This window comes from Sarcophilus harrisii, chromosome 2 (genome assembly GCF_902635505.1).
Source record: "Sarcophilus harrisii chromosome 2, mSarHar1.11, whole genome shotgun sequence".
Taxonomy (NCBI): Eukaryota; Metazoa; Chordata; class Mammalia; order Dasyuromorphia; family Dasyuridae; genus Sarcophilus; species Sarcophilus harrisii.
Window position 1 is genome coordinate 472,909,760 of NC_045427.1, and position 25,045 is coordinate 472,934,804.

The window sequence follows — 25,045 nt, forward strand, 5'->3', positions numbered from 1 at the left end:
AAATTATAAGGGAATAAATACAAAGTTTAAGTGACTTGCCTGGGGTCATATAGTAGTAAATGTCAAGTATCTGAGACAGATTTGAACTCAGATTTTCCTGATTGCATGACCAGTGCTCCATCCAATGTGTCATCTAGCTGTCCCAGCTGTTTATATTCCTAACTGAAAAGATGGTGAATCTACTTCATAAGAATTATATATTTATGTATTGCAGAGAGGTCCCCATAGACAGAGGTCAGGAGTTTTGAGTTATTTATGTTAGGGTAATTAGGATAATTTCTTAAAAAAAATTGGACAAATAAGAAAGGTAAATGAGAGAAGGAGGAAATAAAAGGAAAATAAGAGGCACAGAAGAACAAGTTTTTTTCACTGGGGGAAGGGCAGACAATGCTTGAAGATAGAGACATAGAGAAAGGGAGAGTAGATAGCCGAGACAGAGAGACAGAGCAGACAGAGACAGACACAGAGACACATAGAGAGAAACAGAGAGAAATCTTCCCCAACAGGGAAGTAGGAAAGAAAGGAATTAAAGAAATAAATGGCCAATAAGAGGGAGAAATAATTAAGAAAGGAGGTAAAATTATTTCTGCCTTTCCTCATCTGCTATAGATACAAGAAGTTGCTACAACCCAACAAATTCAAAGTAAAAATCAACTTAAACCCTAAACTCCTTACAGGTAACTTAGTCTTTGATGCCAGATCAGCTGAAGTGTAAACATTCAGGTACAAGCAGTCCTCTGAATTTTTCAAGGACAGCTCATTCATCTCAAAAATGTTAGCTATGACCTCCTCTCTGACTGAATTCTGGGCACACCTGTGCAATGAAACATGAGAATTTAACTTTTTAAAAAGAGCATTACAAGAAAACATATTTGGGGTCACAGGTTCGATGAGGCTCTTAGAGATCACCTGTCCAAACACATTCATTTTACTTAAATGGTTAAACTGAGACCCAGGAAAGGAAATGACTTTGGCCAATGTCACATAGGTAATGAGTGAGTAATACATTTGGGATTCCAGCTCAGGTTCACTCCTCCATCCCAGTCCTGCCATCCTTCAGAGCCTCTACTTTACCTTCTAGGAGAGAATTGACAAATGACTTTCAATGACTTTTTTTTCTTGAATTTATAAAATGTTCTACCTGCTTTCTATTTGTCATGTCATTTCTTCCCTATGAGCCTTAGTTTGTTCCTGTAGAAAATGGGAATAGATGATCTTTGAATCTTGTTTCAGTTATGACTCTGTATGAATAAATTCTTGTTGTTCTCGGGGAAAAAATAGGATGAAAAAAGTGGGGGAGAGTTATAGTGAGACCTATGGGAATTATTTTGATTTGTGAAACATTGGCATTCCTTCTGGGACAGCCAAATGCAAAACTGAGAATCTAGAGGTTTTTTCCTAACAGCACTAGAGAATCTTCTATTTAATACGGGTTCTGCAGCAGGTCCTTTATTTGTTCAGGGTACCTAAACTTTTCAAGAAAAATGCATTATTTTATAGCTCATTACTATTTCACTGTCCAAATCTGAGATGTTCCTCTCCAATCTGATATAGCTTCAAGGGGTGCCTTAAGAATGAGAAAAACAATGCTGTTTCTGAGGGAGAGAAGAGAGGCAAAATAAATTATGGAATGATTTGAGGATTTGGAATAACAAAAAAAAACAAAACAATAAAAGCATTAGGAGATAATTATCTTAATTAGGAAATGATGATTTTTCTCTACTTAAAACCTTCCCCTCTCCAAAACAAAACTTAAAGACTAATGACTTACCTGGGTGGGTATGTAGTAATGTTCTTTATATAGTCCCAAGGTTCAGGGGGCTGAGGTGGAGCAAATCTGAGAGGTCCAAGGGGGGCTTTAGCAAAGGGGACTCCCAGGAAAACATTGGCAGGTTTGTCAAACCCTTTCATTATCAATTGTTTGCCTTGGACTTTTCCATATTCAGTATCCACTACAGGTGCTGAGGACTGTGACCCTGTGCAACATTAAAGAAAGAAAGGTGATTTCATTTAAGGAGCAACATGGCAGAATAGAATAAACATTAGATAAGAATTCCCTTTAGGCCTCAGTTTTCTCTCCTAGAAAATGAGGAATAGAACTATATAATCTTTAAGCCCTCTTTCAATTTTGATTTTCTTCAAATCAGTATTTTTGGGTATGTGTGTCTGTAATGCCAAAGTTCACTTTTAATGGGGTGACCAGTTCCTCCATTTGTCCTATTTCGTATTCTGCCTTAAGGTTATGACCGTTTCCTCTTAATGGTTGAGATAACTCCTTGCTTAAATTTACTAGACTACTATTTGCTGGTTGTGCTTTAACTTGGAAATCCCTTATTCTGTTGGAATTGCCCTGGCAGACTCAGTTTTGGGGATTATTTTTTAGAAACAACCAGAAATTGGATACCTCTCTTGGAACTGGCAGTCTCCCTGATCTGTTTCTCCATTCCTGTTACCCCAGGTCCTTAATTAGTATTTCAGCATACTTAAAAGGACCTTGTTGATATCGAAGCCTCTAAAACGTTTGGGGTTGCCTGCCTTGGTCTAACTGCATAATTTGCTCAGAAATCTGTATTCTAGTGGCAGCTCTGTTTGTTCCTCTGGGTGGGACAGGTGGGGCTACTCCAAGCCTAGCCCTTCTCTCCTGGAGCCGGCTGCCCCTCTGAATGGGCAACACAACTAACTGCCTTGAGCCTGCTGCTCTCAGTAAGCAGAGGCCGAGTCATGCACAAATGACCATAGCTGTCCACATGCTCCCCAACTGCAGAGGATCTGACAATTGATTGTTAGAAATAATTGAAATAAGGAACTTTGTGTATAGCTGATTAATTCTGGGGTTATCAGGGAGAGACTTGCCCTTGCATTGGTCTAGCTTTATTTTGATTTACTTCACATAGGGTTGTTCAAATTATAGTGCTAAGGCCTTCTAGAGGAAGGTAATTCAAAGATTTGAATAGTTCCAAGAGAAAAAGGAGGGAATATAATGCCAAAGGTCACTTTTAATGGGGTGACCAGTTCCTCCATTTGTCCTATTTCGTATTCTGCCTTAAGGTTATGACAGTCCCCTCTTAATGGTTGAGATAAAAGTGTTATAGACATTCCTTAATATCATTAGAATATCAGTAACTTCCATCTATGAGGCTATCCCCACCTAGGTCTCTGCATTATGTCATTGTTAATGTTATTCCATAAAAGGCTTGCTGTCCCGATACTAGGGGCTAGACTCTTTGAGATGATACTCTCGTCTAGCCCTGGAATCCATTGGTCCCAGTATTTCTCTCCATTTAATAAACTATTGAATTGGTCTCTAATCTCTGTCCTGCTCAGTTTCTTTTGACATTACCTGTCTATCTACCTCTATTCCATACCTTGGAAGGAATTATAAGTAGGAAGAAATAATGATTATTTTAAATATAAAATGAGAGAATGGAAATAAAATTACTCCACAGATGTAATAATAATAGTAAATCACATTTCTATAGGATTCTTTTGTTTACATAAAAATTTGCTTATTAGAAATGAGCAATATAAATAGTAATATTATCCTAACTTTATAAATAAGAAAACTGAGGGACATAAAAGTAGCTTACAAAGAAATACATCTCTAAATGTTTCCCTTTTTCAAAATGAATTTTTAATGACCTCCTATTTTGATATCATCAACAATTTTACCAGTATCATTCTTCTATTTCCTACCTGTCATCTCTTATAACAAGTATTTTAAATGAAATATTAAAAAAAAAGAAAAATAAATCAATAAAACCAACAATACACCAAAAAATTCTGAAAATATGGAAATAGGAATATGAATAGGATCCCATAGTCCTTTTGTCTTTGCAGAACCAGAAACCTAGTAGTGAAATTGCCGGGTCAATGGAATATAGATATTTTACATACTTTCTTTGAAAAATTTGCTTTTCAAAATGGCTATACTGATTCACTGCTAGTGTGAATATAATGTGTCTATCTTCTCACAAATTGTCCTTGATTATTCCAACATTTTATCATCTTTGACATTGGCAGTTTGTTTTGATTTTATTTATTTGGAGTCTTCCTTCATATTGTTAATAATTTTCATTCTTTTGAGAAATTTTTATGTCTCCTTTGACCATTATCATGGAAAAGTTTTTGTTTTTATGTGTATATATAAATACAATACAAAGATTCCCCTCCCGTTTGCCCACTTTACTTTTTATGCTAGATACATTAATAATTGTTATCTTAATTCATAATAAAAAATTTTTTTTCCAAAAAAGATTAATCAGGTCCTGCTTACTTTCTTAGCTGAGATACTACCAAAATCTCTTAGTACTTTTACAATTAGGTTTTTCTGTTATTTTTTGTTGTTAGTCATTTGTTTGCTTGTTTATTTCTGAAAGAGGAAAAAAATCTTACCCTGAAGTGTGAATGCAATAAAGGAGCAGATAACCAGAGAAATCAGTCACATTTTGTTGAGAGCAGTTCTTTGCCACATGTTGAGTATAGGGATCTGACCTCTATTTAAGGCATGACTTTGCTTCAGTGCTTTATGTAGATTGGTTGAGTGATTCACTCTAGGACTGAATCAGAGAAAACCAAGTCAATCAAAAACAAAAGAAGAATTATTCTCTTTCCTGGTAAGAACCAGATTTAATGTCCTGAGACTCCACCCACAATTAACTCTCCTTTGCAGAACTCTAATCATTAAACATTCTATTACAAAACTAATACCCATATCAGTAAACAGGTGCAATTTCATTCTAAAAGCAAGTTGGATTTTCTCCTTCCTTCCAGGACACACAATGTGGTGTGATGAGATCCATTGGGCAAACTATGGTATTCTGAATTGACTGACACTCCCATTCCTCACTTTACTGGGTATCCTTGAAGAACTCACCCAATTTCTTATTATATATATTTTCTCATTGGTGCAAAAAACATTACAAATCTGAATTCTTTAGAGAAAGAATCTAGGACTTATCAAGGAACACTAAGTTCTGACAGCACACTGGGTATATGTTATATGGGTAGAGAGAAAGGAAAGAAAAAAGGAAGTACCAAACCTAAAGAAAGCTAAAGTTTACTGATAAAGGACAGACTCAATTCTGAAAATCAATAGAAATAATGATAGTGTAATAGAAGCCATTCATTTTTCTCTAGTACTGGAAGTTTTGTAAACCACTTTCCACATCACACCACTCTAATTCAGAAGAAATATTATTACAACCATTTTACAGATGATGGAACTGCCTTTTAGAGAGATAAAGTCATTTACTCATACCTAAACTACCAGCATTTAGATTTTGATTCAGATGAGATAAAGGTTTACCTCAATTGCTCTGCCCCAAAACCCCAGGCTATAATCATTCCCTCTTAAATGGTTGATGAGATAAAGGTTTTATATCTTTAGGTTATAGACATTCCTTCTTAATGTTTGACAGAATAAAGGTTTATCCATTTTAGATGTCATTAGAATATCAGTAACCTCCCTCCATTGTGTCATCCTAGGGGCCTCTCCCCTCCATTAGATTATCCCCATCCAGGTACCTCCCCCATTATGACATTGTCCTTGTTATCCTATAATGCCCTCTGATGCTTAATGGCTGGACTCTTTGAGACAATAGTTTCGTCCAGCTCTGGGACCAAGATCCATTTGGTCCCAGTATATCTCTCCATTTAATAAACTATTGAATTGGTCTCTAATCTCTGTCTTGCTCAGTTTCTCTGGCATTACACTCCAAATTGCAAATATTCTATTCCACTTGAAATGGATATTATATAATACATATTTAATACTTGTAATGTAAACATGATTCACCACTTAAGGTACCTGAATTTGAATACTACCTCTGCTATTAACCACTTGTGTGATTCTAGGCAAGTAACTTAATCTCACTGGTATTTTTAATCTATACAATGAATGGATTAGACAAGACAACTAATAGTACTGATGATTTTATACTGATAACTCTAAAATAGTAGAGCTTAATTGGTAGCCCTAACAATACTTGAATGAAGACCAGGCCCCTGGGATTCCTTTCAGAAAAGCTCATCTAAGAGGACTGTCCTAGATGCTGGAGTCCACATTTGGCTTCAAGCTCAAATTTCCCAGTGCAAAGGTAATTCTCCATTTTGTTGGGAATCATTTAAGTAAACCTCCATTTTATTGTTCTAGGTCTGATTTAATTCACTTTTATCTTTCTCAGAAAGGGTAAGTCTTTAAGATTGGAAGAGAAGGCCTTCTTCAGGCAAAAGTTCAATTTGGGCATTTTAGCACTTTCCTTCCTTCCTCCTTCCTTTCCTTCATTTCCTCTTTCTTTCCTTCCCTCCTTTTTTTCTTCCTTTCTATTCCTCCACTCCCTCTGTCTACATATGGGGTCATATGCTTACATTCTCAAAAGAATAAAAATTTTGACTGCTGATACCTCACAAGATACCTTGGGGTTGATTTTTGATCCACTCATTCTTTAGAATTAGATTTAGTTACTAATTAATTTTTTGTCTATTTTTCCATGGCTCTTTATTACATGTAATTTTGATTGCATCATGATTTGAAAAGGATGTATTTACTATCTCTGCCTTTCTGCATTTGATTGTGAGGTTTTTATATCCAAATATGTGGTAAATTTTTGTGTAGGTGCCATATGCCACTGAGAAAAAAGATATATTCCTTTCTAACACTATTTCTTCAAAAGTTTATGATACTTAACTTTTCTAAAATTCTATTCACCTCCTTAATTTATAATTATGTTTCTTGTAAACAACACAGTATAGGATTCTGGCATTTAATACACTCCACTATCCATTTTCATTTTATGGGAAAGTTTATCACATTCCCAATCACAGTTAAGATTACTAACTCTGTATTTCCCACCATACTAATTTTCCCATTATATTTTTCTCTCTCTTTTCATTCTTTCCCTTTTCACCAATGTTTTGTTTCTGACCACAACCTCCCTCAAACTGCCCTGCCCTTTTTCAGTCCTTTCTTTCTCGTTTTCCCCTTTTACTTTTTTTTTAAACTTTATTTTTCCTTAGGGTTTTTTTTTTTTTTTTTGAGGGAAGAAATCTGCTTTCTTTCACAACATGACTTTTATATAAATGTTTGGCAAAAATTTACATGTACCTTCTTAAGAGGTTGGGAGGGAAAAGAATCTTCTGGATGTTAAAATTTTGAAAGCAAATATTAAAAATTGTTTTAGATGTGACTGAGAAAAATAAATGTTAGAGAAGAAAGAGAAAAAGAAGTGGCATACTTAAAGTTTTACTTAAAAGAAATGTAAAATTTATTGCACAATGGAAATGTAATTTTTAAAAATTAGACAGCATAAAAGGAAAAATTTTAGGTCCCTTCAGTCTTCAAGAGAATGTAAATAAAGCTCAAATTTATTTACTATTATTTTTCTTATTGTTTTTAAACAATTAAAGTGAAGAAACTAAACACTATTATAAGCCCTACATTGGGACTCTCAGATTGCAAATGAATGTGCTCTCAGAGAGAGAGAGAGACAAGTTTTTTGTTTTTTTTTTTGGTTTGTTTGTTTTTAGAATCAGGAAGCAATTGAAGAATAAGTAAAATATAATGTTTTTCTATGAATGATACATTAAATTAAGAAAACAGAAGAAATGAACTTAATGTTTGAGTGATTTCTAAGGAAATAGAGAAAAAGTTATAACTCAAGTCCAGAAAATTACAATCCCTAATCAATCTTTTTTTCATGTAATTCTAATGAATATATGAAGTTTAAATAAAAGTAGATACTTCAAATCAAGAAATTATTATGATATAAATCAAAGGATATTTCAAATGCAAATCATTTTTGATCACTTGACAATGAAGCAAATTTTTATTGTAGATCATAAAGTACAATAATTTTCTCTACTATGGAAGAGCTAGTGAAAAAAACCATAAAGTCATTAGGAAAGATTGTTTCAAGGCTATATAGATCTCTCAAAATGAAAAAAGATTTATATAAGTGTACTATCAAAAGGTACTATAGTTTAATTTACATTTCATACAATCAATATGATGTTGACAATTATGTACCAACAGTTGTAGTCTTGCCATCAGTATTTTAAACATGAGTTAATTATGAAAAGTTAAAGCATAAGTTTATTGATAACAGTGGCCTTGAAACTTGAAATCCTGGATATTAATGGTCCTTGTAAAAACTGAGATTTTAAAGTGTACTAATAGTGATTATCCAACTGTATTTGATTTGTTTGAATTCAAAAATTAAATTAGTGTGATGAGTTTTTTGTTAATTTAATAATTTTATTTAATAATTCCAGATTGCTTTCCAGAATCGTTGTCCATTAACAATGATGTGAGTAAGGGGCTGAAAAAGTTCCCTAAAAATATCTGCTTATCCATCCTGAATGGATGCATTACTATATCAGTAATAATCCTGATTACTATATCAGACAGGGATCCCAACTAGTGGTTGAAACAAAAAAAGTACAGAAACTTCTGCAAAGAAAGTTTCACTCATGGAATGTGTGCAGACTTATAGAAACCATACTTATAGAAAATATAAACAACTCTTATTGTGAGAGAACTTTACAAGCATCACATCCAAAAAGCAGCTATGAGTGAAACAAAGCTAGCAAATGAAGGCTCAGCTTGCTGATGTTGTAGCTAGATACACATTTTTTTTTAGTGTGGCCACAGTGAAGGAGAGTTCCATGAAGCTGGCATATGTTTTACAATCAAAATTAATCTGGTCAAAAAGTTTGCATGCCTATAAAAAGGAGTGAATGACAGACATGACAATGCAATTGCCACTTGCAAGAAAACATTATGGCACCATTGTCAGTGCTCATGCTCTCTCCATGATCAACCCATGATGAGGTCAAAGAAAATTTTTAAAAAGACCTGTGACCCTTATTACCAATGTGACAAAAGAGGATAAGCTTATAATTCTAGGTGGTTTTATTGCCAAAGTAGGCTGAGGTTATCAGACATGGCAGGGAATCTTTAGAAGAAATGAACTTGGAAACAACAACAATGGTCACTTGTTACTAAAGACTTGTGCATTTCATGACCTTCTCATCAATAACACTGGATTCCATTTAGCTAAATACAATAAAACACCATAGATTCACCCTCAAACTATAAAGGACTGAAGCTCGAGTTGATGCACTGAGGTGCCAAGCACATGAAGCTAAATAGTAATTGGACCATACTCTATTAATATATATGCTTGAGAAAGAATGGCCCCTGCCCACTCTTTGTGCAAGTCCTGATGTGTTGTATAGGAAATGACAGAGGCAGAGGGGCAGAGAGAGGAGTGAAAAGAGACGTCTGGCTAGCTTCTTGTCTGGGTGACTTCGTGACACAGCTGCACACATTGCTATCACAATCCCCCTTTCACCTCTGATCCCCCTTCACCTCCGATCCTTCTTCACCTCTACTAAGAATAAAGATTAAAGATTTTCCCTTAACCTGAATTCCTGACTCCGGCTGATTTTAAAATATGTGGTCATCACATCAAACAAATATTGGTGCTGATGGAGCCACATTGATTAGTATTAAGGATATGATTGCTAGAGAAATGGCCGGAACATTTCCATAGTGTTTTCAACATCAACATTTCATCATCAATCATTGTTGAAACTACTGACCATTCCAGGAAACTGAAGTGCTTCCATTTGAATTGTTTTAGGAAGATTCTGAAGATTACCTAGCAGAAGAAGATGCAGATACTGCAGTTGTTTCTCAAACTAAAGTTTCAAGCATTCAAATTCTATTGCAGAGAACATAACTCCATTGGACTATCCATTGTTCATACAAAGGTTGACTGAAATTTTCCAGATTATATGAAAAAAGTTATGCCCCAGGAGTTCAAGGATGTCTTCACTACCTATTTCTATAAAGGGAAAGAAAAGAAATTGTCTAGGGACAATCATGGGGGAATCTCTCTCTTAATCATTACAGGCAAGATTATTGCCAGAGTCTTACTAAATAGACTGATCCTACATTTGGAAGATGGTCTGCACACAACATTTGTAGATCTGATCAAGGCCTTTGATACTGTCAGTTGTGAGGTCTTATGGAAAATTATCTTAAAATTTGGTTGCTCTGAAAAGTTCATCATTATTGTATGTTAATTTCATAATAGCATGCAAGCTCATGTTCTGGCAATGGATAATGCTCTTGATCCTTTCTTGTCATGAATGGAGTGAAACAAGACTGGGTTCTTGCTCCTGTGCTTTTTAGCATGGTGTTTTCAACCATGTTTTTAAATGCCTTCAATGAAGACAAACATAGAATTAATGTCAGCTACTACACTGATGTAAACTCTTCAACTTGAAAAGGCTACAGGCTAAAACAAAAGTGGAGGGAGTGTTCCTGTATGATTTTATTGTTCATAGATAGTTGTGCATTCTATGCAGTCTCCAAAGTTGAGATACAAAAAAAGTATGATTAGGTTCCCTGCTTGTATTAATTTGGACTTAACAATTAACATCAAGAAAACACAAGCACTCCATTAATCAGTGTCACACCATCCATATGCAGAATCATTAGTTCCAGCAAATGAATTTTTGAATGTTGTGGATAAGTTAGTTCACTTACCTTGGCAATTTGCTTTTCAAGGATATACAAATTGATAATGAGATTAACACTTAGAGTTCTAGAGACAAATTAGTATATAAAAAGCTCCAAAGAAAAGTATGGGAGAGAAGTATTAGATTGACTACTAAACTCTAGGTCTATAAAACTGTTGGGCTGAGCTCATTATTGTATGCCTGTGAAACCAATACCACTCCAGGAAACTGAAGTGCTTGCATGTGAATTGTTTTAGGAAGATTCTGAAGATTACTTGGTAGGAGAAGATACAGATACTGCAGTTGTTTCTCAAACTAAACTTTCAAGCATTCAAATTCTATTGCAAAGAGCATAACTCCATTGGACTGGCCATATTGTACAACAGACAAATGTATGCTTGCAAAAAAGACTATTTCAATAAAAAACTCACACAAGGCTCCCATGGTGATCAGAAAAAAGTAATATAAAGACAATTTCAAGGTGTGTCTTAAGAAGTTTAGTATTGATTGCATGACATGAGAGACACTGGCACAGGACTACTAAGCATGGTATGCCCTTATCAAAGAATATGCTATAATCTATGAACAAAGCAGACTTGAAGTAGTTCAGAAGAAATACAAGATGTATAAAGCCAGAGAATCTACCCCAAATGTTCAAATGGACTATTTATGTTTGACCTACATTAGATCATTCCCAGTCCATACTGGTCTGATCAGCCACAGTTAGACACACGAACTTGATTTTAACATAGTGATATCATTTTGTTCTTCAAGAATTAAGGATAACCATCAACCAAAGAACCAGATAGGAACTTATGGACTAAAATTCTACAATGGACTTTAGTCAAGAAAATATGGGATTTTTAAAAACAATAGCCTTTTATTTTTCAAAATACATGCACAGATAGTTTTCAATATCCATCCTTGCAAAACTTTGTGTTCCAAATTTTTCTCCCCCTTCCCACTTTCTCCCTTTCCTAGATACAATTAATCCAATATAATTTAAACAAGTGTAATTCTTCTAAACTTATTTCCACATTTATCGTGCTGCACAAGAAAAATCAGATCAAAAGAAGAAAATATGAAAAAAAAAAACTAGCAAGCAAACAGTAACAACCAAAAAAGGTAAAAAAACTATGTTGTGTTCCACATACAGTCCCCATAGTCCTCTTTCTGGGTACAGATGGCTCTGTCTATCACAAGACCATTGGAAATGGCCTGAATCACCTCCTTGTTGAAAAAAGCCAAGTCCATCACAGCTGATCATTGTTGCTTTGTACAATGTTCTCTTGGTTATACTCACTTCACTTAGCATCAGTTCATGTAAGTCTCTCCAAGCCTTTCTGAAATCATTTTACTGATCATTTTTTAATAGAACAATAATATTCCATTACATTAATATATCATAACTTAGCCAACCATTCCCCAATGGATGGGTATTCATTTTGTTTCCAGTTCCTTGCCACTACATTTTTGCACATATGCGTTCTTTTTTCTTTTTTTATGATCTCTTTGCGACACAGACCCAGTAGAGATACTGTTGGATTAGATGGTCTGCTCAGTTTAATGCCTTTGGGCACATTTCTGAATTGTTCTCCAGAATAGTTGGATCACTTCACAATTCCACCAAATAATTAATGTCCCAGTTTTTCCACATTCCCTCCAATATTTATCATTATTTTTTCCTGTCATTTTATCCAATCTGATAGATGTAAAGGTGCCTCAGAGTTGTCTTAATTTGCATTTCTCTAATCAGTAGAGATTTAGAGCACTTTTTTCATATGTGTAGAAATGGCTTTAATTTTTTCATTTGAAAAATTTCTGTTCATATCCTTTAACCATTTATCATTTGGAAAATGGCTTGTATTCTTGTAAATTTGAATCAATTCTCTATATATTTTAGAAATGAGATCTTTGTCAGAAATCTTGGATGTAAAATCCTCCCCCTCCTCAGCCCATTTTCTTCTTTACTTCTAATCTCTGCTGTGTTGGTTTTTACAAAAAACTTTTTAATTTGATTAAAATGAACCATTTTACATTTCACAGTGTTCTCTAATTCTACTTCTTTGTTGACAGATTTCTTCTTTTTCCAAAGATCTTAGAAGGAAACTTCCTTTTGTTCTCCATTATTTGTTTGTAATATCACCCTTTATGTTTAAATCCTGAATCTATTTTGGCTTTATCTTGGTATAAAGTGTTAGGTGTTAGTCAATGACTAATTTTTGCCTCATTATTTTCCAATTTTCCCATCATTTTTTGTAAAATAGTGAGTTCTTATCTCAGAAGCTATAGTCTTTGGATTTAATAACCACTAAATTACTATAGCCATTGACTTTTGTTTCTTATGAGTATAACCTATTTTACTGATCAAACTATTCTATTTCTTAACCAGTTCCAGATGACTTTGATGACCACTGTTTTGTAATATAGTTTTAGGTATAGTATAGCTGGACCATTTTCATTTGCATTTTTTTCATTAATTAAATGGAGTCTTTCTTAAAACATTTAGTAGTATCTATGTAAAACAAACCAAGAGCAAGAATTATCTATAACATGGAAAAATTTGAAGCCTTCCTAGGGATGAAGGAAGTATATACAATCATTCAATATTGTGTTAAAAATTATAGCAATAAGAGAAGAGAAAAAAATTGAAGGAATTAAAAAATGTAGTGGAGAAACAAATTCTGAATGCAGATTAAAACATATTTTTAACCTTTCTCTGCCTTTCTTGCTTAATTTTTGCTGGTATTTTCTTTTGCAACTTGGAAAATATGAAAATAGATTTTCCATGACTTCATATTTGTAACTGATATAAGATTTCTTGCTTTCTCGAGGAAGAGGGAATGGCAGGAAGAAGGGAGAGAATTTAAAATTTAAAACTTAAAAAAAAATGTTAAATTTTTTATATGTACTTGGGAAACATTTGATGTAGTTAATAAAAGTATTTTTTAAAGGTATACTTGGAGTATCTATCATATAAGCCTAACAATTTGAAGGAGGAGTATACTCTAAGAAAGAGTCACATGTAATGTGAATCATAAAAGGACACATGGATACTAAAAGGCAGAGATAAAGATTTTATGCCTTTATGGCATAAAAGATTGTGCAAACACACAGAAGTGAAAGATGGAATAAGTTCAGAAAATTGAAGTTAGTCTGCTTTATCTGGACGGTTAAATTCATAAAGTGAAGTGATATGAAATTATCTTATAAAGTAGGCCTAAGGTCAGATTACAAAGGGTATTAAACACCAAAGTGAAGAGGTTAGACTTTATCCTACAAACAATAGCGAGTCAATGAAGGGTTCTTGAGCAATGTAACCTGCCTCTTTGTGATGAATTTTTTTTTGATAATTAAAAAAGTTTTGTTTGTTTTTTTTTGTAAAGGAGAGAAAACTAAACGTAGATGAATATATTGTGCCACAGTTCTCTTTTAATGTCCTGACCCAGTTTCCCCAATTGTCCTATTTAGTTACTCTGCCCTCAGGTTATAACCATTCCCTATTAATGTTTAATGGGATAAAGGTCTTTATCCACTTTAGATGTTATTAGAATATCAGGAGCCTCTCCAGTACCTCCCATTATATCATCCTAGGTGCCTCCCCCCATTAGGTTATCCCCATCCAGGTACCTCCCCCATTATGTCATTGTTATTGTTACCCTATAAAAGAATCTTGTATTTGACATTCACTGCTGGATTCTTTGAGACAATAGTCTCATTCAGTCTTGGGACCAAAACATGGGTCCATTTGGTCCCAATGAATCTCTCCCATTTAATAAATTATTAAATTGTTCTCTAATCTCTATCTTGCTCAGTTTCTCCAGCACTACAAGTAGAAGGGAAAAAAAGAAGAAAAGCAAAAGCTTACTCCATGCAAAGCCCTATGCAAAGTCTTGCAGATTCATATAAATAAACAAGATAGTCCCTGGTCTAAAGAGTTTACATGCTAATGAGACAAAATAAATATAGGAGGCTGCAGTTTCAAGTAAGATGAAAAGGCCTTGTGTTCTTAATGGTACAACAGTAGACAGTCAGTTTTTTTAATGTCATTATACTGGAGAAAGATGGAGAGAAGAAAAGGGGAACAATGTTAAGAGAAGTTTTATAGAAACCAAATCACTTGTCACTGATTGGTTGAGAATGTTGGTGAAGTAAGTGCTGTAGATAATTTGGGGTTTGCAAATTTAGATGACTTAAAAGATGGTAGGAACTCTGGGAGGTAATAAGTTCTGTTTAGCCATGGTAAAATTGGAGCTATCCCTATCCCTGTCTCAGGTCAACTTCACACACTTCATTCTTTCTTTGATGGAAGCACCAAAAGAGAGTTTGGAGGAAGGCTCATTTAGTCAACTTTCCCAAACATACATAACTTTCTCTTTAATTAAATTATCTGATGTTCCTCAGAATCTTCTTTTGTAGTAGCTATCCCCATATAGAGAGTCAACTCAGTCAGCTCTACTTCTCCTGTGGTCTCTAGCTATACCTCTGTGTCTTCCATATTCCCTTCCTTTAACACTGAGCTTATGAACACCAAAATGTCTTTGAAAGTCTGCAAGTATAGGTGGAAAAGCAGTAGTATCTTTCAGGGTACATGCAGTTGCGGTTTTACCTGATTGTGTAAGGGGCTGATGAAATCACATAATATCTAGGGAGTTTCAACCAAAGAAATCACCAAAAAACTTTCTTAGTTTGGGGTCAACAAATGTGGATAGTAGTGCATTACCTCCAAAGACCTAAGGAATGTCATTTTGTTTTAGGGGTCTTTGTAGTTTTCCACTGAAGCTCTGGTCACACATTCCCTAGGATGGAAATGATATTTATTGCTAGCCATACTTTCCAAAATGCATCCTTATTTAATAAATGTTTATTGGTTTATTGAAGAAAATGGAAAAAAAATAGAAAACAGGAAGAAAAAAGTCATAGAAAGGGGGAAATTAAGTAGAGGAACAGGAGAAATAAGAAGAAGAGTAATAAGAAGCAGAAAAAAAAAAGAGGAAGAAAGCTGAGCAACAATCTGCTGTAATGATTGTAAGCCTTAATAGGTATATATGTTATAAGAACTACATCTCTATGGATAGAGAATTTGAGGGAATAGGACAGATAGATAACAGGAAAAGACAGAGTAAGATAATGAATCATAAATAAGTATTTAAACTTATGATTCATTACCATACTACCATATGCCCTCAAGGCACTTAAGTGGGATTGCAAACAGATATCTTTTGACTAAACTCAATTACACAGTATGCTAAAGATTCTTTGCAGTATCTTTAAAAGTCTCAGCCTTCATGTTATTCTTGAAAAGAATGGAGCATAGAGACATCCTAATTAGAATTCACATATCAACTAAATCTTATTTCAAATGTAAATTTATTTATTTCCGTTTAGAAAATTAAAATTCTATAACAAGGTAGTAAGAAAGGACGGTAATAAGAATCATGAATAGAGTGGATTTCATTTAATACATTAGGTAAACTCCAGCATTCTGAGAAAAAACAACAATAGCAACAACAACAACAACTTGTGCAAGAGCTCTGGACTCTTAACTCCCAATAACTGCCCAACATGTTGATGTTTGGCTGGTCCCAATTGTCCCTGGTCTCATATGATTCCTTTTACTTTCATGCTGAAAAGTTCTCCCACCACCAAATAACCAGACATCCATCTCAAGTCTGAAAGGTATCCTCACCAAGTTTCATGGAAACTTCTTGTGAAAGGGAAATTGTGCATCTTTTCACATTATAGCTCTGTAATATCTCTTTTGACTCCAACTGGCTTCTCTGACAAGAACTCAGTCCAAAGTGCCACTTCCTTCTCCTTTAGCTTCTTGTCTGTCTTCATGGTAATGTCAATTTGAAGGTACTCTTCATTCTGATCATATACAGGCCAGTTTACCAGGCCTTCACCATTGGGGTTTCTAGAAAAGAAATAAGAACATTTAAAATATATTAATAATTTAAACACTGATGATGGTCATAGTTTAAAAAAATATGTAGGAGGTAAAGAACTCAGTAGTCACAAAATCTGATTTCCCTAGGTTTGGGGTGTTATTAAATTTCTACCTTCTCAACTGTACTTCAAGTTGTCATATAATGCAATAAAGCAGTAATCATCAAACATTTGTACTGGCTAAAAAAACAAAAAAAAAGTAAATCAGTGGAAATCTATATAAGGAAGAATCATGAACAACTGAATCCAATAGCTGAGTATTTGATAAATCCAAGAACATAAATTCAAAAATTACTTGGGGACATATTTGACAGTGGAAAAGGTATATGTGGAGGAAAATTGGTTCCTTCCCCTACTTCTAGCTCAGTTAATGCAAGTGAAAGAAACAAGCACAGCTGACAAAATGTTAATGGTTTAGCAAAATTCTAATACATTGTAATCCATTTCAAAAAGGTGAGTATCTGTCTCAAATTAAATTGCCCAGAACCAATTGGCTGGGCAAAAATTGGCATGGTCTCCTAAGTCTGAGTTGCTAGCTCTGCAATCCCACAAAGAACCTAAACCTTGAGATGTAATGAAGGCAAAGGAAGTAATTTCTCTCTCCTTCCCCATCTTTAACTATGAGTTCTACTGTTTAAAAAGAGAGACTCTATCTAGTAGTTGAGACCTATTTTAAAGGGAATTGAAAAATAAACGTTCATTCAAGACTAGGAGCAATATTAAATAGTAGGAGTTATGGTAATATGGGGGAAAAAAAAAGAAAGTTTGGTATAGATTCAAGAGAGAATTCTAAATATTTAGAGTCATTATTCAGTGAGAAATTTAGACTTTGTTAGCCAAGATAATACATTATGCTATTTTAGGTAGGGTGGGATGGAGTGGAGTAAAATAGGATAAATCAAGAGATTAGAGTTTGGGAAGAATTTGATAGAGACTACTTGACAGTGTCTTGGAGTAGCCAAATAGCTTTATGTATTCTCTATAAGGGTGACTCACTATCAATGAACTCTAAATTTTTATTCACTTTCCACATAGGCTATAAGTATTTGTGGGAAATTGTGACCCAAGTTCAAACAGGGAATATTTTGCAGCTAGTCTTCTTATTGTGTATTCTTGTTAAATGTATTTCCTTTAAAGCCAATTTTGTCTGTTGGTTGATTACTATTCAGAAGTACATGGAGGTAAACAAGTCTGCAGAACTATATAGTTTTAGGATTTCTAAATTTAAGGAGTAGTTCCTAGAATTTAGGAATATAAAGTTCCCTCTTGAAAACTAATCTGTGAAGATGCCCAGAGGTATTGTTCCAGTAATTTGGTAGAAATTATATCTAGATTTACAGCTTCAATAATGCATGTCTCAGCAAACTCAAAATGGATATGTAAACCAAATATTTAAAATATTATTAATAATTAGTAAACCAGAAAATTTATCTTTCATAATTATAACTAGGGGATGAATCCTTAACCAAAGGATAAACGTGATCCCAAAAGACAGAATAAATTATTAGGTTATATCAACTGAAAAGTTTTTTCAGGAACAAAATTAATTCAAGTAAGATCAGAAGGGAAATGATCTATTGGAGGAGAAACTTTGCTTAAATTATCTTTGGTGAAGGTCTAATCACCATGTTATATTGGGAAGTAATGCAAAAATATAAAATGTTGCCATTCTTTACTAGAGAACTCATCAGATAAGATAAGCAAATAGTTCTCAAAAGAAACTTTTCACCAACAAAGAATGTTCCAAATTAATCTTAAGAAAGAAACAAATATTACAAAAACAAAATATTTAATGTTTACCCTCATACTTACCCTCATACATAAAGGTGACAAAGGATAAAAGAGCAAATATTGAAGAGAGTATGAAAAATCAAGCAAAGTAGTAATGCACCATTTATAGAACTATGAATTGCTCTAACCATTATGAAAAACAATTTTTAGTTAGGAGAGCAAAGAAATATGTCCATACCCCTGACCCAGATAGCTAATTGCTATGCTTATATTCCAATTAAGTCAATATAAATTATGAAAGGGCACTTATCCATCAAAATGCTTATAGTGAACTTTTTGTAGCAGTAAAGAAATAGAAACAAAGTAGATGCCCATAAATTGGGCCACACGTGCTGTAATGAGTATCACTGCATTTGAATATCAGAAATATGGATACATAAAAGTATGGAAAGACTTCCATGAATTGATAGAAAATTAACAGAACCAAGTAAAAACATATATACAATGTAACAAGTAGATCTCACAATTTTACTGAATATGATTGACTCCAAAGTAGAAATGTGGATATTTACCACCTTCTGAATTATGTTTATATGTCAGACTTAATTAATATTACATAAAATCTTCTAGATTTATCAAGAAATAAAAGGGGAAAGGAATTGGATAAAGGGAAATATAGAGGGCATTATAGATTAATGGAAATGGGATAAAGATTTTGGTAGAGGCTAAGGGAGGGATCCTTGGAGGAGGGTAGGTTAGCAAGACAAGATAGGATATAGAAGTAAAGCAGAGTCATCAGTAGGAATAGAAATCAAGAAATACACACAAATATAATAATAATGTTCAAGAGCAGAATTTGATAGAAAAAGAAGTAGGGGCTATAATCATTGATCTCACACAAAGTTAAAGTTAAAATAAATTCAATCAAATGAGAAATAGGGAAACTACAGTATGGTCAGGCATATTAATTATTTATTGTTAGACTATTTAAAACAACTGGATAGTATAAGGTTGGAATATTGCTGCAGTGTGGGAAATGATGAGTTGATAGACTGAGAAAAATATGGAAAGATTTGGATCTAACAAGGATGACTATCCACTTTTGCATAATCAGGATTAAAAAAGCATAGTACAATTTTACATAGAAGTATATGAAAATATACATGTGTATGTGTATATATATGTATATATCTGTGCGAGGGTGGATACATATGCATATATACATATACGCATATGTATACATGTGTGTATGTTACCTAACTGTAGCCTGCTTGGGGGAGGTGAGGTGGGGAAAGGAAAAAAATTAAATTAAATTAAAAGTGCACAATAGAAAACAACAACAACGAAAACTCGGAAGGAAGCCAAGATGGACAGTTCTGAATACAATGTAGCATTTTTATATATGCTTTTTTAAATGGAAATTTGTTGCTTAATAATTTGAATCTTCTCCTGTTCTGCTATATCTGATAATTTTTTTCTTTTTCTATTTTTTGTTTTTTTCTATTTTTTATTTATTTAAATACATAAAATTTTAAAAAGAAATAAAAAAGAATGTTGAAAATTGTTTCTACATGTAATTGGGGGAATAAAATGTTATTTTAAAAATAAAACAAATCCATACTGAAAAAAAATGAGAGCATCTCTAGGACGGAATGGAAGTACAGATATTTAATAGGAAATAAAGATGACAGGAGTAAAAAGATGTTAGTAACATTTTGAGAAAAATGCTTCCCTCTTCTTGGTTACTGGTCTTACCCATTTCGAGCAAAGTTGGACCAATATTTCATCATTTTCCTGCTAAGTTGCTTCTCCTCTTCTGGAAAACTCTCTGAAAATAAGAGCAGATGTTAAGGATCAAAACCAATTACTCTTCAAGTTTCCATATTACTTTTGTCTTCACACTTTCTTTCCTTTAGGGAGTTCTCCTCTTCATAAACTTCCAATTTTCTATCTTACTTAGTGCTCTCCCTAAGCAATGCCCTCATTTTAGCCATGAAACTTAAAAAAAAAGGTTTTGCTTTTCATGTATCCTACCTCTCAGGAAAATTTACTTGTTATCAAAAGAAAATCACAAGGGAATTTAAATTCCATATTATAGAATTTCAAATTCTAACAAGTTTTTGGAAATATGATAACTGATAATAGCAGATAAATATTGTTTAGTGTCATAAGACTTTATAGCTTGTGATAGTTGAATCCTTTTATTTTACAGGTTGGGAATCTGAGGACTGAGTCAAGTGATCTGCACAAGTATAAGTAGCAGAGCTAAGATTTGATTGCAGATTCTCAAAACCCAAATTCGTTGTTCTCACTATGCCAGTATCCAGCTCTGCATCTAAAATTTGAGTACCCTTACTTTTAAGATTCTACCTAAAAGTCATTGCTCCTAGCAATGGAAAAGCAAAGGGGAAAGTGGATGCAGGTTTTCTTTCTAAATCTTCAGGAAGCTCCACGAAATCAGCTAGAAATCACAATACTTGATTTTTTTTTTAATGGGGGGAAAATGGAGAGGCCTGAATTCTATGATGGAAAGAGGTGAAATCATGGGGCTGTAGCCTGAACCACCTGAACACTGATGGGTTCTCTGACTCTGACAAAGGATGGCATGATGTTCTCTCCTAATATCACTGTCAAGGGCAGCACTCTAACCACTGGACCTCTGATTAGGAAGACATCTTTCTGAATTCCCATCTGGCCTCAGATATTTACTTTCCATGTGACCTGGAAAAGTCATCTAATTCTGTTTGCCTCAATTCCTCTTCTGTAAAATTGATCTGGAGAAGATAATGGCAAACCATCCTAGAATTTTTGCCTGGAAAATTTCAAATGGCTTTCCCCTTTTGGAAAATGTCATGACATGACAAAAACAACTGAACTGAACCTCATTACCAGCATACTTTCTTTTAATCCAGACAGTCATCAAAGGGAATGGTGTTCCTTGAGTACAGTTGTCTAGAATATTGATGCTATTCCTCTTATAGAAATGCACTCACTATACTATACTCCACAGTATAATAATACTGTGTAATAATATAATACTATATTCCACAGTGAATTCTAAATGGATATACAGTTTTAATATTGAAAAGATCATATAATAAAAATTGAAGCAAATCCTAAACCTTTGACAGCTTTGGGTACAAGATGTATCCTTAACTAAATAGTGGATTGAAGCAATGATAATAGCTACAATTTATATTTTTGATTATATAAAACTAAAAAGCTTCTGTACAAATAGAATTAATGCAATTAGAATAAGAATGGAAATGGTTGAATGGAAAAATATTTTTATCCAATTTCTTTGCCAAGTGCTTGGTTTTAAAGCTATATAAATGATTACCAAATTGTGTTTGTGTGTGTATGTGCTATTATCCAATGGATAAGAGGTCAAAGGATATAAAGATATATTTATCAAATGAATTTTTATATCTACATGAAAGAATGTTCCAAATAACTAATATGAGGAGGAATAGAAATAATATTAAGAGGAATACAAATCAGAGCAAGTCTGATGTTTTACCTTATATCCTGTTAATTGGCAAAGATAACAAAGAATGGTAATAGTTAATGTTGGAATATGATATTGTTGGAGCTGTGAATTGGTTTAAAAAATTTAGAATTATGCAAATAAAATTACTAAACTGTTCATATCCTTTGACTCATACTTCATTACTGGGCATATACTCCAAGGAAGTCATCAACAAGACCAAAGTCCCCATATATACCAAAATATTTATATCAGTACCTTTGAGTGATACCAAAGAATTGGAAATAAAATAAATTGCCATTGATTAGGGAATAGCTCAAAAATGTGCAACATTAATGTAATTGAATACTACAATGCTATAAAAATTGATAAATGTAACAAATAAATAGAAACATGAAAAAATCTACATGAGTTAAGATTTACATAAAGTTAACAGGGCTCAGAAAAACCATTATACACAGTGGCTACAACAATGTAAACAAAAAGAACAACCACACCCCAAAATCAAAAATGAATATGGCAAAATTCAAAAATAGAACTAGGAGAAATTTTGAATCCAATTCTTTGGGGAGAAGGGAGGAACACAGGTTCTATCCCTTGTGCAAGTGTTTCAGTGTGTTATACTGAATATTTCCCACTCCTCACCTTTTTTTTCCTCCTGAGGCAATTGGGATTAAGTGACTTGCCCAAGTTCACACAGCTAGAAAGTGTTAAGTGTCTGAGCCTAGATTTGAATTCAGATTCTCCTGATTCCAGGACCCATGCTCTATCTACTGTACCATCTTGCTGACTGTCTTTTTTCTTTTAAAAATATAATTTGTGATATAGGATGTCTCTCTGGGAGAAAGAGGGGCACGAATACTATAGAGAACTATTATGATGTTTTTAAAAAAGAAATGAAGGAAAACTTATTTTTAAGAAATGCACTCAGAATCTAAGACTTTCTGAACTAAAAGAGGCCTCAGATAGCATCTAGTCTAAATCATTTGAAATCAAACCTTTACAATTCCCCTAACAAGTAGTCATATAGCTTTCACTGGAATAATCAAGTGGGAACATCTTTACCTTAACAGAAAGAGCAAGGATGATTTTGAACACCTAAAATATTTCCTTATAGATCATTTCAAAATCCACCTTTATGTAACTTTTATCCATCATTCTTAGTTTGAGCCAAGACTGAATCTAATCCCAAATGATAATCTTTAATATACTTGAAGATAGCTAGTGATCATGGTACTGCAGATTTCTATTCATGCTAAATATGCCAGCTACTTTGACTATTCTCTTTCAACATGCCCTCCACATACCTCCCTAATCTTCCTTCAATCACTTCCACAGAATACTCCCGATGATCTTCCTTGTTCTAAATACTAGACTGCTTTTAAGGCAGCCTAACCACACTTAATATGGGAAATGCAGCTTTGTATATCTTATTATAGAAAATAAAGTGCTTTTACACAGTTTTGACACTTTATTAGTACGTGCATGGGACTAGAAGTCAATTGATGATTGTTGTAGTTATATATAAATCTATCCAAACTTAACTAGACTTGTTTTTTCATCTGAAAAGTATATATATTAAAATAATATGCTTTCTAAACCACAGAATTGTGGTGATTATCCAAAAAATAATGCAGAGGAACTTCATTTAGTAAATTAAAAGGGTTATGAAAGGGTTAATAATTAACTTCCAGAAATGTATGGCAGATGATACTGTTTATGGGGCTGTTCTAGCAAGCAACGATACAGTACCTTTTCCAAGTGGAATCCCAAAGACAAAGAAAAACTCATCCCCATGATCTGCCTTTATTGTTGCTGGTTTCAGATTTCCCCAAACACTTGGTTGATGTTGAAATTGATACACGTAGGTAGGTGCACCTGAAGCTGAAAGTAAAAGAAAATGATGAAAAATTAAAAACTTTGAATCTCTTGCTAATGATAGATCTTCTTGGAGACCATTTAAAAAGTAATAAAAATCTTCTGCTTTTGAACATTCAACTCTGGTCTTGAGCATAATATTTAGACTTAACAGAAGAGGCATCCAGAATGATATTGCACATTATTTTATTTCTCTAAAGTTGTTATTCATATGTAAGGTAATTTATTAAGAAACTAAGGCCCTTCTTCCTTGATTATAGAATCTTAGTGATGGCTAGAATATTTGACATCACCTTTCATGATCTCTTATGGAATCCTTAATATAGACTAATCAAATCTCTGCTTGATAAAGGCAGATCTTTCTAAATTACCAGGTATCAAATGTCATCATATTGTTATCCCCAGCTGAGCAATGTCACCTGCTCACAACCCATTGCCCTCTTCTCTATCAAAATCTTTATATCCCTACTATTTGGATATAAAAAATATTCAAGCTAGGATTTGATCTCAAGTCTTCTATCTTCAAGTGCACTACTGTTTTATTTATATATACAATTATCTACTCTGTCTCTGGGTAGAATGAGTTAACATCCTTAGTTAAAAAGTGGAAGGACTAAGTTTCATGCTACCATCTTCTGTTGTGTCCTACCTCTGTGAAGCTGAGCCACTAATATAGATGGAATCCCAAACATCAAGTCTCCCATCATATCCAGAAATCGGCCTTTCTTTTTAACAGGATCTTCTGTCTCTCCAAGGTACTTCTCAGTTATCACAGGAGTAAGGTCTCTGGGGATTTTCTGAATGGATCATGAGGCAAGGAAAAAATTGATTGATCATTAATAGCTTCCAATTTGCCATACATCCATACATCATTTTATCTGTCAGTTGACATTATGCCCTGCAAAAAATTGGCCCAAGCAACTTTTTCTCAATGACATTGTCAATTCATTGTAACTAAGTCTCATTATACTATTATGAAGCCTTGTTATAAAATGTTTAGCCAATTATTCATTTAAATATTACTTGTTAAAGTTAATTGCCACTAAAATATTATTTAATTTAAAATATAGTACTTATGAAACCATTATGTTTTTTCATGTCTACCTCTTTGTGAACCAATTTGGAGTTTCCTTAGCAAAGACACTGAAATGATTTGGCATTGCCAAACCCAGCTCATTATACAGATGAGAAAACTGAGGCAAATATAAGTGATTTTTTCCCCAGAATCACACAACTAACAAGTGTCTGAGGTAAGATTTTAACTCACGTCTTACAAACTCCAAGCCTCATATTCTATCCACTATACTGCTGAGCTGACCTTGGAACCATTAGTGCTCAATAGAAAACATGCACTCTTGTCCTGATTTTGTCAATGAATGACTGTCTGGAGAAAAATTATTTTCCCCTACTAGAGCAGTTTCCCAATATTTACAATGAAAATATTAAACCACTTTAGTTCTAGGCCCTTGAGTTCAA

At 33.7% G+C, this 25,045-nt stretch overlaps 2 protein-coding genes across 2 annotated transcripts in view; both read right to left on the bottom strand.

Moving 5' to 3' along the window:
* LOC100928936 (liver carboxylesterase 1-like) overlaps positions 1-4,556 on the bottom strand; it is a 39,508-nt gene extending 34,952 nt beyond the window's left edge. Inside the window, 2 exon segments of the mRNA XM_031954528.1 lie at positions 1,772-1,976; positions 4,393-4,556. The gene's annotated coding sequence lies outside the window, so the exon portion shown is untranslated.
* Positions 4,557-15,916: 11,360 nt separating this feature from the next.
* LOC100929190 (liver carboxylesterase 1-like) overlaps positions 15,917-25,045 on the bottom strand; it is a 40,798-nt gene continuing 31,669 nt past the window's right edge. Inside the window, exons 11-14 of the mRNA XM_003759047.4 lie at positions 24,219-24,366; positions 23,444-23,575; positions 19,960-20,032; positions 15,917-16,441 (exon numbers count right to left, since the gene is read on the bottom strand). Coding sequence (XP_003759095.2) covers positions 16,264-16,441; positions 19,960-20,032; positions 23,444-23,575; positions 24,219-24,366 — 531 coding nt within the window. The 3' untranslated portion in view covers positions 15,917-16,263. The remainder of the gene's footprint in view (positions 16,442-19,959; positions 20,033-23,443; positions 23,576-24,218; positions 24,367-25,045) is intronic.